Source organism: Neurospora crassa, linkage group I, assembly GCF_000182925.2.
Source record: "Neurospora crassa OR74A linkage group I, whole genome shotgun sequence".
NCBI classification, from domain to species: Eukaryota; Fungi; Ascomycota; class Sordariomycetes; order Sordariales; family Sordariaceae; genus Neurospora; species Neurospora crassa.
In genome coordinates, this window is record NC_026501.1 from 4670455 (window position 1) to 4687197 (window position 16743).

Genomic DNA, 16743 nt, shown 5'->3' on the forward strand with positions numbered 1-16743 from the left:
AGGTGATTCTCGTTCCCGGTAAAGAGCGACGCATCTCGTCTGTCTCCGTGGATCTCCGTACCGGCGAAGGAGAACTAAATCCAGGACGGAATTGATCAAGCCGCCCACGGAGCTCGTGTTCATCGATATGTACTTGAGAATAGCCTTTGGGTTTATACAGAACCGGAGAAACCTAGTTGAACTTTTGTAAGGATCCGTCTCACCTTGGAAATCAGCCCAGGAGTGTAGAAGCAAAAAAGGGGGTTTTCTGTGCAGACTGTGAGCTTATCCAGCCCTCGGCCGATGTACAAAGGGTCATCATTCCACGGGACGGATATTCCTTGATTTGCACAACGCCGCTCGGAAATGAAAATGGTCTTTATCACCGTACCCATTCGACAGCGATAACGCGGTTATTCCGTTCGTGGCGGCAAAGGCGGCCACCTGAAGCGACCTTGTCAACGCGGCGGCCGTTCCTGATGGCCATCCATTAGTACATTAGTTATAGGTAACACGAGGGCAAAATTGCGCTTCAACGACCCTATCGGCAGCTGATAAGTCGTGATCGCAATCAGACAGCCGCCACATGTGTCTGCGATAGCTGAATCGCGCCGAGGAGGTTTTGGGGCGGAGATCACTGAAATTTGACTATGTTGAACAGCAACCCAAGTGACATTGTCGGGTCACATACCCTCGGGACGGGAGCAAGTAGTATGATTTGATGACACACTTGCATCTGTATACCAGAGCCTGGACCTGATCTTCATCATCTTAATCATCTTAACCGTAGATGAAGACACCATCAGTACCTTGCCGCATCGTCCAAAGCATGACACTTTCACAGCAATCAACGACTGCCAGATGTAGTAAATGCCAAGACTTCCTACGAAAGAACTCAATCAGGATGACGGCCGAGACAGGAATGCAACTGCGCGTAGAGGTACGCAAAGAGCGGGCAGTCAGCGCAGTGAAGAAAAGACCAAACTTTCTTGGCGGCATTGGAAAAGGTTGTCGATATGGAAACCACTTCCGCCAGCCAGAGGACGGTACACACTCTTGTGAAATGTGATGTCGCTGCTCGCTCAAGTGCTGCCCGATGCGACTTTGACAAAGGGCGTCTAGATGCAGCGTGATCCGGTCGCTGATTGGTCACTCACCCCCAAGTCCGTCTCATCGGAGCCAGGGGTCCAAGAGGGTCTCACCACCCCAGTAACCCCAGGCAACTCCCCAGAATGGATCAGAACTGATCCTAGCAGCTATTTTGGGCGGCTATTCCTTTCTATCTTTCACCTAGTTTCCCGCCGTACAGTTGCTTCCGACCACTCACACAGCTCTCCTGTCTGCCCACCCAACGCAAGTGGAAGTTCAACAACCACTCCCACCACTGGTCTCTTCTCAGTCCACGGTGCCCCCCCCCCGTCCCGTTGGAGTCGTTGCCCACATCGAAAGCCAGGAACCAAGCGCTTAGAATACATCGCGATTGGAAGGATCTCACGCACTCGGAAGGGATGGGGCCAGCCAGGGCAGACCACACAGCAATGAGCTGCACCTCCTCGGCGCTGCTGCTCTTCCTCCACCCTGATCAGTGACCTTTTCTTGGGTGGTAGCGTCGGTCTTTATGCCGGTCTGTGAGCCCTAGTTCGCCCGGGTCTAAGAGAATGCGTGTAGCTTGGGAGCGAGAGCGGGAAGAGCACTGTGTAAGGCGTATGATTGCGGACACCCACGGCAGGGCAAGACCACATGGTAGAACAAATATGTATTGAGGGGGCCCAGTCTTCCTGTGCCGATGACAAGATCTTCTTGTCGTGTTCCGACGGATTGGTTCTTCTATCAACCTTATTCCCGCCTCGCCGGTCCTGTCCCTGCTCTCTGCTCCCGGGAGCCGTTTGATGCCATCGTCCGGATATCTGTTGACAGATCCTTGGGTTTGATTTATTCGTTTTATTTGATCTGCGATCATGTCTCGGTAGCAGGTCGACTGCCATTTCCTTGTGATACCTCTATTGACCTTTCGTGGGTCGGTCATTGAGTTCAACGAAGACGAAGAGGAAAGAAGATCGACGATTCCTACGAATAACGACCACTACTACGCCTGGAATAACCTCCGTTGAATCATTAGGATCGCACTATCAGATATGTCAACAACGACAACAACTCAGGCAGGAGGCGGGTTCTCTCTCTTCCCCAACACCAACGTCACACCAAGACCACCTTCAAGGCCGTCGAGAGCTGCGACACCTCAAGGTCGACCTTCGACATCAACAGAACCATCATCGTCCCGGGAGGCAGGAAGGCAATCGCCAATTGGACGGGTAGTACTACGGGAAGGGAAGCAAAGGTCGGCTTCAAACTCCAACAACCCTTGGCAGTCAGCGCTAGACTCGGCTCGACAGCAGCGGGAACATCGAGAGCAACCTCAGGAGCAACCGCAGCGACCACCACTAGTTGAGAACATGTCATCGGATCCAATCGTCGAAACCAGTGTTGCTGCGCCCATCTCTGAAGCAGACGCGCCTCCACGCTGTGAGACGACACTGTCCGAGGCAGAGACGCTGGTCGGGCAGCAAAGTAGGGGAGCTCAAAGCTCGTTCGCCAACCCACCGATTGCATATACTCCTGGACCTTTGAACACAGCAACGGTAGCAGCTCCTACCTCCATCCCCGAACCACCACAACCACCACAACCACCACAACCACCACAACCACCACAACCACCACAGCCAGCTGCCATTCGATCGATATTCCCACGATATAACCCCGAACTGCCCCTAGATCGTCAGGACTACTACCCTACCCAGGCCAGTCCTACACATATTCCCCAGTCCGCCATCAGCAGACCCATGTACTCAGCCCGTGACACCGATCAGCAAAGTGAAGTTGGCACCAATGCTGGTACAAATGGTCCCAGTCATCCCAGAAATCGGCCGGTAGCCAACCCGTCCGTGACCTCTGGATCCGCCAACCAACGGTGGCCTGTAACGCGCAGCCATGAGCCGCCAGTGATACCGACGGTGAACACCACCGAGGAACTTCGTGGTCTTTGGAAAGCCGCCAACGGATGGCGAGCCACGCAGCTCGAAGGCCGGAAATACTGCCTGAAAATGGCGTCGGACGCCTACGCGCCCGTCTACACGCTCTCCTCATCCTCCAATCAGCCCTTCTACTGCCTGCGGGTCGACCCGACCTCTGCGTCCGCCCTGGTCTCGCTCTCGCGCTACGACCCCAACAAGACCTTCAAGGGTGACAAGTCCACCAGCGCGGCGGTGGGAATCTCCGCCGCCTCGGCCGTGGCCTCTTCTGCTTCTTCCTCCACCTCTTCGGCGTCCTCCTCGCCTATTCCGAGCGCCCGCGCCTCGTCCAGCACGCCCTCCCCCCGTCCTTCATCCGTCTTCTCCCGCAACCCAAACGGCTCCGGCGGGGCGTTGGGCGGCGCCAGCAGCAAGAGCACCAAGACCAAGAAACACGACGCGAAGCACTGGCAAGAAGTAATCTCCACCACCCTCGAGGCCGCCACGCGCAAGCAGCCGCCCAACGACGGGTTAGTCGCACAGCTATGGCCCCTCACAGCGGCGCGCCTGGTGTCGGACCGGGCCACGACCGACGCGGCGACGGTGGCGGCAGCCGAGAATGAGTGCGGCCGGCTGGTATGGGACTCGGATTCGGGCAACCACTACCTGGTGCACGCGGCCCTGGCGATGCCATTCTGCATCACGGTCGAGCGCAACGCGGCCTATAGCCGCACCGAGTACACGCTCGAGCACATCGAGTCGCCCAACCACCTGGGCCGGCTGACGCGGGATGGGACGGGCCAGGGATGGCTGGAGATTGATACGGCGATTGCGAGCCATGTCGAGGCAGTGTACCTGATCGATGTGGCCATTGCTGCACTGGTGCTGGTGGCGCATGCTGATGAGCAGTTTACGCGCGTGGAGACTTTTGAGCCGCCACCGTCGTTGTTGCGGGGTGCTGGTGGTGGTGGTGGTGCCGGCGTTGGAGGAAGCCAGAGGTCGAGCTTGGCGGAGTCCTTGTCGTCTGTGCTGAGAAGGAATACCTCGGATGAGAAGAACGGCAATAAGGATGATAAGAAGAAGAGGAAGAAGAGGGAGAAGGACTTGGTCAAGGGGATCAAGACCCGGGTCGAGCAGTTTGAGCTCGATATCGAGGCACAGGTGAATGCGGATATGAAGGCCAAGAACGAGAAGATGCCGGGTTGCACAAGGGGGCTTATTGCCGTCTTGAAGTTTGCTTTTAAGGCGATTATCTGGTGTGCGACATTGGTGTTTAAGGTGTTTATGCTGCTCATAAAAGGATGCGGTAAGTGCAGGATCTCCCGAAGAAGTGCCCCTTGCCATGATGAGACGGGTTTGACTAACGAGATATGCATTGGTGTAGGAAAGGGAGCACGCTGAAATTATATCCTGAATCAGAAAAGGATGATAGCAACCCAAGCAACTTGGCAATACCCCAACAAGGACACAATGAAACTGACAGCTGGAGGTCCAGAGAAAAATCATGCTGATGGAGCTCATGAAAAGGTGTATAATTTTTGCAGGCGTTTTGATGATGGGTCGGGTATTATTGTGGTTGGTATTTTGCATCATCATCATCAACCGTACAAACAGCAGTAGCTATGGGAGCTACCTAGCTGTCTTTATAGACGGATTTGAATGAAACCCTCAGAAGGGACTATTTGTGTTGATGTCGTCAATTCGCTCCTTGAAAAAAATTGAACCCAGTGAAAAATCGGAAACAGGAAGAAATAGCCCAACAGTAAGATAAGGGAACCGAGAGAGAGGGGAAAAAAAACGGAAACCTTCTGTTGAGTCCGTCACCTTTTTCTCTCCTTGACCTTGATCCTCCTGCCGGATTTTGTGATGCCGCCAGACGTCCGTGTCTTGGCCATTTTGGCCTGTGTGATCTCCAGCTCCGTCTCAGCATCCGTTAAAGCCTTGAGCTTCTTCTTGGCCTGCTTGAGCCTGTTTTGCAGCCTCGCCAAGTTTCGCGCCTTCCGACCCGCCTCCTTTGCCTTTTCCTCGTCCTCTTCTGAATCGAAATCTTGCATCTCTTGGTCTTCCACTGCCTGTAACTTTTGCTGGCGCTCCTCTGCCGCGTCGAAAAAGACGATCTTCTTGGGTGCTGTCCTCCCGCTCGAGCTCTTCTTCTTGTTCTTGCTGCCGCCCATATCCTCATTGAAGTCCTCGAAATCGTCGTCGTCGTCCTCGCTATCGTCGTCCACGTCGGCGCCACCAGCAAGAATGACCCTCTCCATCAGCTCGCGCACCTCCTTGGCAGCCACGTTCCGCATCGTCCGTAGGTAACCCAGATCCTGTGTCTTGAGCAGGCGCACCGTCTCCACGTCCATGGCTTTGTTGCCGCGATCGCCTTCAACCGTGCCGGTAAAGTTCTTTTTTTTGCCGTCATAGGTGATGGCGGAACCGGGTCCCTTGCGGGACATCATGCCAAAGTAAAATTCATCTTCGTTCTTCTCGGCGACCTTCTGGCGCAACGACTTGAGGACTTCCTGCTTCTTCTTGTAGTCCTTGGCACGCTTTTGGTAGTCCTTCTTCTTTTCGAGGAGACCGAGACGTTGGCGCTCGAGAGGCTGGGCACGCTCCTTATGGGAGCGGCGCTGAACGCTGCAATTGGTAACGACGGATTAGTCTCCGTTTGGTCAAGTGACTTCCAAGGAGGAGGAAACCTGAGCTTACCTGTTCCGTAGCGACGACATGGCTGAGGTCCGTCTGTATTACGTGGGAGAGGTAAGATATGATCCGGGAGAGACGCCAGCAACGGGAGAGGCAGTCAATCGAAGGAAGCAATGAAGGCGGCTGCAAAGTGACCTTGGTTGCCGCTGAACGGCGTCTTCCACAGCGTGGCTGGCTGGTTCCAAAAATTTGGAGGAGCCTGGACCTGCGATAAGCGATAAGAGATTCACCCCGCTGACCGCCTAGGAAAGGGCCTGCATGAGAGTGGGCCATGGTAGGCTTGGCGACGGGAAGGTTCCGGGCCTTCCAAGCACGACTTCAGATGCAGACGGATGCACTGATCGGACAGTGCAGGGGCTGTTTCACACACTCGGGACTTCGATCCGACTTCACTCCGTCTTCTTAAAGACGGAAGTCTTTCCCAATGCTGGCGACTCGTTTTTGCTGTTGACCACGCTCTCCAACGTTCGATACAGTAACCTCATGTGTTCAGCCACCTGTAGAGGTCACGACATCTGTCGCTGAAATTCTCATCAGGTCTTTCTTGCAGGACTTCACTAGCAACCTGTGCCGACTCCAAACTTCATGCCCACTGTGCATGCTATGCCTTTCTCGGGCATGGGAACATCTAGAGATGACGTTCACCAATACCAAGCCCACTTTCGTCTGAAATTCCCGGATGCTTCGGTTCTGAGTCTGACTATTGTCCCTGGACACGACTAACGCCCAAGCGAGCTACGATAGCAGCCTCGATGATGATCGGCAAATGTGGAACGAAAGCAATATCTCGCGGGAAATGGGGTTGAGGCTCTGTCTTATAAGAGACTTGATGATGTCTCAAGGCGTCACTGACCTCAGCCCCCTCCCCCCAAGATTCTGGGCATGCATACTTGAACTGTAGTGTGGTCCTCGAGCTCCGCCAACGCGCGGCTGGCATGATGGAAGCAGGTTTGACCCAGCTTCATGTCCAGCAATGGACATGGACAGCTTGCGCAGGTGGTCCTTCCGGCTTGGTGTAGTCTTTTCTTTTGTCTTGTTTACGCGTGTGGGTTTTGCAATTTATCTTTTCTTTCTTTCCTCAAGTTATCTTGGCATATCAAGAGTTGGCTCAGCAATGCGCCAACCTCTTCACCCAAATCATGACCCCTTTGGCAAGCGGTCGTAGGCTTCAGCGTCTGCTTCTCCTAGTCGTTTTCTTCCTTGTCTTTGCCTACCTCTCCTATCCTTCATTATCTCGATCTCAGGGATGGCAAGACGCTTCGGAACCAGATGAAGAGTACATACCAACAAGTTTCGACTGGGCAAGTCGGCCAATGAAGAATCCGATACCTGAATCCTCACTTGTACAGCTTCCCAAAGGCCCTCCCCGTGAGCTTCCGCGTATTCAATATGCCTTCACCGCAGACGAACTTGGCAAGGCGCATAACGAGACCCAATGGTATCGAAGGGATGCCGTCAGAAAGGCCGCTCAAAAATCATGGAAGTCTTACCGAGCGTTTGCCTGGCGACATGACGAGCTCACTCCGCAGTCGCTGACTGGAAAGGATAGCTTTGCAGGATGGGGTGCTACCTTGGTGGACTCTCTCGACACTCTCTGGATCATGGGGTTGAGGGAGGAATTCGATGAAGCTGTGCGCGCGGTGGGGGCCATCGACTGGAATAAGTCATCGTCTTCGCACTGCAGCTTGTTTGAAACAAACATCAGATATCTCGGCGGCCTAATCTCTGCCTACGACTTGAGTAACCGGGAGATCCTCTTCAAGAAAGCGGTAGAGCTAGGTGACATGCTCTTTGCAGGCTTTGACACTCCCAACCACCTACCTGCCAACTCTTATGACTTCAGGAAGGCTAAGGTTGGTGAGCTGAGCGCCTCATCACGCCAGTCCCTTGCGGTCCTCGGTTCCATGTCCATGGAATTCACCCGCCTCTCCCAGTTAACCGGTGACCCCAAGTACTACTCCATCGTGGAGCAGCTGAAAAAGGGTCTTGAAAAGACCCAAGAGCAAACCAACCTCCCCGGTCTCTGGCCGAAGTACATCGACCTTATAGAAGGAACCCGCCCCAGGTCCGACACCCTCTTCACCCTCGGCGCCCAAGCCGATTCCGCCTACGAATACCTCTCCAAGACCTACCTCCTCCTCGGCGGCCTCGACCCTTCCTACGAACTGATGCACGTCAAAGCCATGGACGCGGCCGTTAAGCACCTCTTGTTCCGCCCCATGCTCCCGTCCGGCGACGACGATACATACGAAGCTGGGTCTCCTCCTCCCGATATTCTGTTCTCCGGCAACGCCGTGTCCACCCAACGCGATAAATCCGATCTCCAGCCGCGCGTTCAACATCTCGGCTGTTTTGCCGGCGGTATGTTTGCGCTGGGCGGTAAGCTCTTTGACAGGCCCGACCATGTGCAAATCGGCGAGCAATTAGCCCGGGGCTGTGCGTGGGCGTATGAAGCCTTTTCCACTGGCATCATGCCTGAGGTTTCCGAGCTTGTGCCGTGCGACAAGGTAGTAGAGCATGAGGCCGAAGAAAATGACGACCATCTCGCCCAATGCCCCTGGAACGAAGCAAAATGGCGACAAAGGAAAAAGAAAGCCGCCGCCGCTGCTGCTGCCGCAGCTGCAATGAACACCCGTTTCGCCTCAGATACCACCAACTCCCAAACCACCACCCTCCCAAAACCTTTTACCAAACTCCTCGACCCCCACTACCTCCTCCGCCCTGAAGCCATCGAATCCCTCTTTGTCCTCTACCGCATAACGGGGAAAAAGGACCTTTTGGACATCGCCTGGCGCATGTTCCAATCCATCACCAAGGCCACAGAAACCAAGTTTGCCTTCTCCGCCATCGAGGATGTGCACATTCCAAATCCGGGACAGCCGACCACCAAAACAGACTCGATGGAGAGTTTCTGGATGGCGGAGACTTTGAAGTATTTCTATTTGATTTTTAGTCCTGAGGATGGCGCTGCGGAAGGGTCCGGTGGGGAGGAGGAGGGGGTGACTTTGGATGGATGGGTGTTCAATACCGAGGCTCATCCGTTTAGGGTACCGAGGCCGATGGTTGAGGTGAAGGTGAGGGAGGGGGGTGAGGGTGAAGAAAAGTCGAAGTGAGGCGGCGAAGTAGACTGCTTTGCTATCCCCTCTATCGTTGTGTTCTCACCCTTTCTCGATGGGTTAGCATTCCGTGGGAAGGTGAGGTTATAGGTTCTCGAAAGACATCTTTTGGGGAGCTTGATGGGCGATATAGATGCATATAAACTTGTAGGTAGGGCATAAACAGGCGCAACATGGAGGAAGGATGAATTAAAGGTTGAGGGGAGTAAACGGAAGTAAGTTTGTTCATACGGGGGACAGAAGGAAAAGAGAAGCGTGTTTGGAAAAAGAAATACAAGGGAGAGAAAAAACCTAATTGTACCTACCTTATGTTAATAAAGAGATTTGTTCGATTGGCTCTATTCTTACAAGACTTCCCTATATCCCCCTCGGGCTCCTTTTTGATACTATACAGATGCTTAGTAGATGTGCGCAGTCCACCCTCTCCCTCGTCTGCCGTCCCATTTCCTGAACCAACCCCGATTTATGAAAACATAACGCCATTGCAAATCAACCGTGGTTTCGGCTAGCCACTCCTTGTCCGCTGGTCAAGTAAACAAACCCCTGACTGCCCTTGTCCCGAAGCGTACAGAGTAGAGTCCCACATGCACCTTCCTCTTCAACAGCACAGCTACGAGGCTAGCCTCGTAGAGTTTCCATCAAACAAAACCCGCGGAACTGTCAGAAAGGGTCGAGAGTGATTGGCGTTCGAAAGGCGGAATTCGAATCTTGACCGGAAGTAAAACTCGGCGCAACAGCCTCAGAGCCTTGCGGCACCCAATCCAACCCCGGACCACCGCACCTCAAGTTTGTCTTTCTTATTGTTCTGGCGAGTCGTAGTCAAGGGCGCAAGATTGTCTTTCCCCCGCGCTTCGCTTCTTCCCCCGTAAGACTTTCCATCTCGCTGTCCTCATCGGAACCCCTTCCCTCCCTCTCCCCCTCTCTTTTTCTCTTTCTTGCTCTTTCCCTTCCCTCCCCCCGTCTGTTCTCCCCCAACGAAAGCCGCCTCACGTATGCAAATCCCGATCAATCCCATCCCTCTCCAGCCTCGCCTGCTCCAATAACTTGCTCTTCTTCGCCGCCGCCTCATTAGCATCTCTCAGGCGATTGTTCCCCACATACCCACCCACTCTCTCCTTCTGGTTTAATTTCTCGAGTTCCCTGCGCGCCTCCTCACGGTCCTTCTCGGGCAAACCCCACCACTCGCGCAAAAAGGCCTCTTGCTCGGCCTTGCGCCTGGCTTTGCGCTCGCGCTCCTTGGCGCGCTCCATACGTAAAGCAAACCACTCCTCGCGCGCGGCGTCCTGCTCGGCGGGCGTGGCGTGCAACTTCATGCAGTTGTTCATGACCCGGTGGGGTGCGCGGCAGGCGAAGGGGACGGAGAAGGTGCGGCCTAGGGCGCATTCGGCGAAGGCTGCGAAGACATGTGGTTAACTATTGAGTGCTAAAGAGGAGAAGGAAAAGAAGAGGAAAAAAAGGCGAAAGGGTTTGGAGTGGTGGAGGCTCGATAGGAGGGTCGAGGAGCTGGGTGGTGAGGAGTAGCTACCAGCTACCGCCGACGGGGCGGGAGATGGAAAAAAAAACAAAAACAGAAAACGAAAGGAATTACACGGGGATAGAGACACAAAGCCCAAGGAACAGACTAACCTTTGATTTCCTCAGTACATTGCCTTCTGACCCTGGCGTAAAAGATATCTCGGACTTGGGCCTCCTGTGACGCCGAGAGAGGCAGAGGGTTCCTGGAGGGCATCGGCAAGCGCTCTACTTGCTTGTCTGTTTGACCATTACTGCTGCTGCTGCTGCTGCTGCTACTGCTGCTGGTACTCCCGAACGTTGAGGGAACATCGCCGCCCATGGTGATCGTTTAAGCGACGGCAAGTAGTGGTTTTGTTGGAGATGGTTGTCGTCGAGGGTGGAGGAAGAAGATTCGAGTCCGAATATCTAGAGCGGCGAGCTCTCTCGGGTCGATTGGCTTGGAGGGGACGGGGTCTCGAAGGGACGACTATGACCTCTTTTTTAAAGCGTAGCCTGGGATTTGAGTTTGGCACAACGGCAGGTCGTGTGGTGAAAGGCTCTGTCGGATGCAGCTTGGTGATGCTGCTGTTTACGAGCCGTCAAGATGATGAAGGACTACACAGTAGGTTGCCGCGGCGGACTACGAACTACAAAGTACCTTTCTGAGCTTCAGGATCTGAACCCCACCAGGCACCCGCAAATGGTGCGATGCCAAGCCATCCGTGCAGTGGAATCCGCCCATTCCGCCCGATGCATCGTGCTATGTACAACTACATCTGGATCAGCTGTGGTGTGTACTAAATTCAAACTCTCCGTTTACGCTGGTCCAGGAGAGCTTCAGTTACGTTGTAATTCATATGTTTTGGCAATTTGGTAATACAGACAAGACTTTTCTTTTCAAGTATTTTCTCCGCTTCAATGACGACGAGTAGTATAGACAGACAGTATTTTGGATACGCTTGATCTTGCCACGGGGTCAACAAGAAGTTGGGGAAGACACAACCCCGGCATAAACAGCCGACGCACATGAACAATAACGACCTTTCAGCCATTCTTGTCCTCGATCTCATCACCGTCCTGAGCCTTTGGCTTCTACACCTCTGGCTTCATGGCCTGAGTCCTCTCCCTTTCCAGCTCCACACTCTCCCTTTCCTTCTTTCCCTTCTTGCCAAAGTTAAGCCAGCTCACGCCAGGAGTCTTGTTCTCCTTTGCAGACTTGTCCTTGACGTTGCTGGCTGAGGCCGACGGGCCAACGTTCGGACTACTGGTGACACTTTCATAGCTGCGGGCCAAGAATGCGGGGCCCAGCGCGTCCTCGCCGAGATCTTCGAGGTTATCCATGCTCGACCGATCACCAATCGAAACGCCTCTATCCGAAGCACTGGCCGTACTTCCGGGTCCCTTCTTGAAGAGACCACCCCCCGAACGGCCCGCAAGGCTGAACTTGCCCGAGCTTCCCTTACGAAACAGCTTGCGGACTACGTTGTCCTCCTTGAAGCTGCCTGACAGGCCAGTGCTCAGTGCCTCCGAGGGGGTGTTTGAGAACGAGTGTTCAAGGGAAAGAGATTCGTGAGATTCCGTCATCGAAACTGACGTCCGCGTAGGCTCCAGCAGCATCCCATCGCGAGACTTACGGGACTCCGTAGGAGATTCCAGCAACATCTCTATTGAGGCTACAATGGGAGTCACTTGGCTCGGAGATGCAGTACCTGGTTCCTTGTTCTTGGTAGTCTTGTCTTTCCCTCTGTCCTTAGCTTTCTTTGACCCATCCTTTTCCTTCTCCTTCTTGAACAATGACCCTATGCTAAAGGCTGGAGCGTTGGGGTTCAAACGTCCAATGGCTTTATCCTTGTCCTTGGACGCATGTTGTGGCGGAGGTCTGCCAATAACACCAACCTCATGAACATTGGGCAGTGGTCCTTCGTCCAGAATCTCGTCGTCGGCAGAGGCTAACGTCGTTTTCAGCGCAGACGGCGACCCATGAAGGGACGGCCGGCGGGATGGATTCCGAGACCACGGTGCGTCTTGCGGCCAGATTCGGCTGGTTTTGACAAGTCCTGCTCCGTCCGAAGCGAGGGGTGGGCCCCAAATCGACCCGGATTCCGTCGAAGGCCGTGGGAACTCGTTCGACGCGATACTAGCAGGTCGAGGACTACTAGGGTCACGTTCAGCAAAGATCCCAGCAGCCGGCCTTGAAGAGCTCGCAAAGGGGTTGAAGCTGCGTGTCGAAAACATGCGCGAAGCGGGGGATGGGCCATCAAGTACTTCAGGGGTAGCCGAATGTCGGTGGAATACGGTCCATGTGCTTGAGAGACTGATACGTCGACTTTTGGCCAACGCGTCGTTTTCGTCCGTCTGGCGAGGGAAAGACTGGCTCTGTCCATTTTTGAGGCTCCCGAGCATAGGCCCCTCGGTCTCCATGACCTTTGCAGCCCTGGTCCTTGGGAAAGTGAAGAGGCTGCCTATCTTGCGCTCTGAGCCCACCGCTGTGTTGGGCGACCCTATTCCGGTTGTTGCGTTCAACGACCGGGGATCGGGGTGATCCCCAGAAAAGGCAGGAAAGGCCAAGTTCAGAGACGATGCATGAGGGCTACCTACCAAGCTGGGAGATTCCCCTGAAGATGTAGGCGATTGCGGCTCGTTGTCCAGAGAGTTGCCTGACTGTGAAACAAAGTTATCATGTGCGTATCTGGCTGCCGGGTTCGGCTCGTCATCGTCTAGGTCGTCCAAGATGTTGGAAGGAAGCAAGGCCGTAGCAGATGGACTGAGAGGAGCAGAGGTAGCTCTGGAGTTTTCGTCGTGACGCGACTGCATGTCCCCCGAAAGGCCCATCATGAACGGTCCTTGGGCAAACCCGGGGGGCGCATTTGCCGATCTCACGCTGGCATAGCCGCCATTAACAGGTACAGTCGGATCAAGCTGGGAATATGTTGGTAACGGAGACGGTACCGACACATTGGCAAGTGAGCTGGTCGTTCTGCTTCGTCTCTTAGTCTGGCCAAGTGCTCCGCTCTCAAATTCCAAGCCCGAGGTGTTTGCCTGGCTGTAAAGACCGAAAGGGGTGGGAGGGATTTGCTGTATCTGCATCGTCAGGGAACGAAGATGATCATCAAGTCGCCGAGTAGTCCTGTTCTCGAAGTTCATAGTCTCCTGGAGTTCTCTATGGCGCCGATGCCAGTTTCTCCTGAGCTCGGCCTCTTTCTCGCGCCATTCCGCGTCTTCCTCGCCACCAGGAAGCTTCTTGCGAGCTTCTTCTAGAGCCCGAACTTGCTCCCTGAGCTCTTTCAACTCTGCTTCTAAACCGACGCAGGACGCCTGAAGGTCACTGTTAGCGTCACGCAGTCGCTCCACCTCTTGATCGTGACTTTCTTGTAGCTGTCTGGTTTCCTGCTCGAACCCTTCCCTCCCCTTGCGCATATCCTCGATGTCCTCTTCCCATTTGGCGATGTCGTCGTGAAACTTGGAGCGTTCGTTTTGCTTTTCTTTATAAGCCTTCTCCTTGTGGGCTTTCCGAGAGAGGGCATTACGCATCACCCGATCAGTAAGGTTGACATCTCTCCTCAGCTTTTCAGTCTGTTCCTCCTTTTTCTTCTGCTCTCTTCTCTTCTCCTGCTTTTCAGCCTCTAACTCGTTCAACAGGCGTTTGATGTCATCTTCCTCCTTGGTCATCAGCTGTGTCACCTCTTCTGTCTCTTTCCTGATGCTTTCGAATCGTTGTGTTAACTCTGGCAGCGTCTGTGTAGGATCCTCCGCAGCTTCTTCCCGTACCAGAGGCTGATCAAGGCTGGCTGTCGACGGCGAATGACGTCTGGTAACCGTATTGCGGCGAGGCCCCGCGGCAGCAGCAGAAATTCCATCCCGGGTCGAGGAAGCACTACCTTCCAGAGCTGTTGCGGTCTCCAATGCAAGAATGGGAGGTCGTGAAGATGCGTTCTCATCCAACGGTTCAGATTGTTTCATGCGGCTGGGTTCTTCGATCGTAAAGCTGGAGGGCAACCGGGAATTACCGAGCTGGGGTCGTCCGTCTTGAGCGAAGGTGCGTAAGCGTACCACCCGACTGCCAGCCTGGAAGTTGTTGGATCCAACGGCAATGACGCGGACGTTATAAAAGTGATCTGGCTTAAGACCGCTGACGACTATTGCGGGATCTTGGTTTGCCGGAACATCCCCCACTATATGAACATGTTAGGGTTTTGCCTTTTGCGTGGCGGACTGGTTGCCACAGAGTTCCAAAGGAATTTGTTCCAGGCGCCTACTCACCAACTACCCCGTTGACTTGAATGAGGAACTTCTGGACAGAGCGATTGGGCGGTGCGCGCGTCCAGTTGACTGTCGCCGAGTTAGGTTTAATACCGGCAAGCGAAACCTCTGGGGGATCTGGCACATCCACGCCGAGGATGCTTATCAGTTCAGGAACTGGTTTCCACAGCGTCTGCCATGCCCGCTGCACCAACCTACAAGCGCATGCGCACGCAGTTAGCTGACAGCCTGGACCGAATCGAACGAGACGACGTCGTGATGGAATGACAGATGCGGGTCCAACCTACCAAAAGACAGCTCCACCCGTCAGCAGCATGCTGGCATGCCTGAAAACCCAAAGATCGATGCGAGCCGTCGTAATGGTGTTGAGCGCAGAAGCGTATAATGACGCCGCAAGCAGGCGAACGCGGTCCGGAGCAACGGCCCAGCAAGACGCAAAGAGACTACCGGCTGCCACCAGGTTGAGAGCCGTGGTCTTAGACTCCGTGAACCACCAAGCAATGACGGCCGAGGAGATGAGAACCGTGGTCACCAGCGATGGCCATGAGGTCCATAACATAGCGCTACGATAAGTGCGAATAGGCCAGCTTGATGTCGATATTCCGAAGGGTCGGGCCGAGATAGGTAAGTCTCAAGGTCTCGAGCGAAGATGCGAAGCCCGAGAGGGCGCGATGACGTTGGCGACAGCAGCGGGTTGGATCGTGGTGGAGGAGAGAATAGAGGAAATTCGGTTGTCGTGGTTTCGCGACGGGCGACGGACCCAATTCCGGCCAACGAAAAGAAAAAAAATAACACCAAAAAGGGGTTTAAGGATAGGCAAGAAGATACTCGTGTATCTTTGTACAAAAAGAGAAAATAAGAATGTGTACTGAGAAGACTTCCACAGACTCCCTCCTGTCATCCGTCGACTGCGTAAAACTGGCGTGCAAAAGAAATGGAGTGAATTGAAATGTGTCCAAGCTGGAGACTGAAGCCCACGACAGGGCAACGGCAGGAAAATCAATGTTATGGCACTCTGAGCCAGGTGGTTGCGAGTTGTCAAAGACTCCGTCTTGATGGGAGCCCGGGGCGTTGCATACAGAGTGGAAACCAAGCTGGAAAGAGGTGGAGGTGGGTGCAAAAGACATCTCGGAAGTGGAAAGTTTGACAAGCGACAAGTCACAGCGGCGTGAGGGGGCATCATGAGCCACCTCACAGCGCTCGGCGGGCGGACGGTGGCAGCAGCAGCAGCAGCAGCAGAGCAGGCTGTCCGGCTGTGCTTTCCCTGCAAAAAGGATTTTCTCTCTTGCAGTGGGTATCCACATCCTGACGTCCCCTGCATTGTCTCTGGGGAAGTGGATAAGTGTCTGTTAGTGCAATACATTAGTATCTGAGGGAACTCTTAACAGTCCATGGGCTGGTACATGCTGAAACATCGTACATAGACATCAGGCCATGCGGCGCACTTCCACTTGACTTCAAAGCCGATCAGATCAAGGGACGGTAACTCCAGACAATCGCCAGCATTTCTACTTGCCTCCTAACTCCGATCCTTCACAGTTTTTGATGCTCCCCCGCCCTCCAGGATCCCCGCAACCGAAAGCCCACGATGGAATGGACGTTCGCGATGATGCGCCTATCCCAACCCCGCCAGCCGCCTGCTCATCTTCCCCGCTATTATTCCCCAGCTTGCCCAGTCGATGTTGCTCGCTTGAAGAAGGACTGGTGTGTGGAAGCGGGAGAGAAGGATTTACCCGAATGCTCGCGGGATGTTACGTGTACGACAGTCCTCTTTTCGCTTTAGATGGTGGACAAGAACACCGCCGTGCCGTTCTGTCATGGTACCACTTTTTGTTAGTCGCGAACAATCGGGTCTGGATCAGGAAGTGAAACCAAGATCATTGAAGGGGTCTTTGTTCAATTTGCAAACGCTCGGGTGATATCCCAGAGGGTTCCATATGGGCGCAAAAAGGTAGCTCCCGTCCTGGGCCAGAACTGCTAAGCATGCGATCGGGAAAGAACTGTCTTGGCCTCTGATACCGGTATGTAGGCTTTCCCCCAAGTTTGAGAATACATAGCAGCTTGAGTGGAATGCTTGTAAGAGGCTGCGCAATCTAACCTATAATATTCTCGTTCTTTCAAAGGCCCAAGAGAGTCTGCTGATAGTTTACTCTTGTTTACCTATCCTGAGATTTCCTACCGTTCCCGTC

At 54.1% G+C, this 16743-nt stretch overlaps 5 protein-coding genes across 5 annotated transcripts; 2 read left to right on the forward strand and 3 right to left on the reverse strand.

The window, feature by feature from the left end:
* Nucleotides 1-1350: 1350 nt before the first annotated feature.
* On the forward strand, nucleotides 1351-4806 carry NCU03132 (hypothetical protein). Its single transcript, XM_959088.2, has 2 exons — nucleotides 1351-4293; nucleotides 4372-4806. Exons 1-2 carry the CDS (start codon nucleotides 2115-2117, stop codon nucleotides 4386-4388), a joined length of 2196 nt encoding a protein of 731 aa, XP_964181.1. The 5' UTR covers nucleotides 1351-2114; the 3' UTR covers nucleotides 4389-4806.
* NCU03133 (hypothetical protein) lies at nucleotides 4470-6165 on the reverse strand. Its single transcript, XM_959089.2, has 2 exons — nucleotides 5688-6165; nucleotides 4470-5615 (listed from the first exon to the last, which is right to left on the reverse strand). The coding sequence occupies exons 1-2, from the start codon at nucleotides 5705-5707 to the stop codon at nucleotides 4808-4810; spliced, it is 828 nt and encodes a 275-aa protein (XP_964182.1). The 5' UTR covers nucleotides 5708-6165; the 3' UTR covers nucleotides 4470-4807.
* Nucleotides 6166-6382: 217 nt separating this feature from the next.
* gh47-2 (glycosylhydrolase family 47-2) lies at nucleotides 6383-8797 on the forward strand (the record flags this gene model as incomplete). Its single annotated transcript, XM_959090.3, has 1 exon — nucleotides 6383-8797. The coding sequence occupies exon 1, from the start codon at nucleotides 6824-6826 to the stop codon at nucleotides 8795-8797; it is 1974 nt and encodes a 657-aa protein (XP_964183.3). The 5' UTR covers nucleotides 6383-6823.
* Nucleotides 8798-9007: 210 nt separating this feature from the next.
* On the reverse strand, nucleotides 9008-10928 carry NCU03135 (hypothetical protein). The gene is made up of 2 exons (XM_959091.3): nucleotides 10427-10928; nucleotides 9008-10193 (listed from the first exon to the last, which is right to left on the reverse strand). Exons 1-2 carry the CDS (start codon nucleotides 10632-10634, stop codon nucleotides 9787-9789), a joined length of 615 nt encoding a protein of 204 aa, XP_964184.2. The 5' UTR covers nucleotides 10635-10928; the 3' UTR covers nucleotides 9008-9786.
* A 163-nt stretch (nucleotides 10929-11091) lies between these two features.
* NCU03136 (hypothetical protein) lies at nucleotides 11092-15659 on the reverse strand. The gene is made up of 3 exons (XM_959092.2): nucleotides 14842-15659; nucleotides 14555-14748; nucleotides 11092-14466 (listed from the first exon to the last, which is right to left on the reverse strand). Exons 1-3 carry the CDS (start codon nucleotides 15111-15113, stop codon nucleotides 11387-11389), a joined length of 3546 nt encoding a protein of 1181 aa, XP_964185.1. The 5' UTR covers nucleotides 15114-15659; the 3' UTR covers nucleotides 11092-11386.
* Between the last annotated feature and the right edge of the window lie 1084 nt (nucleotides 15660-16743).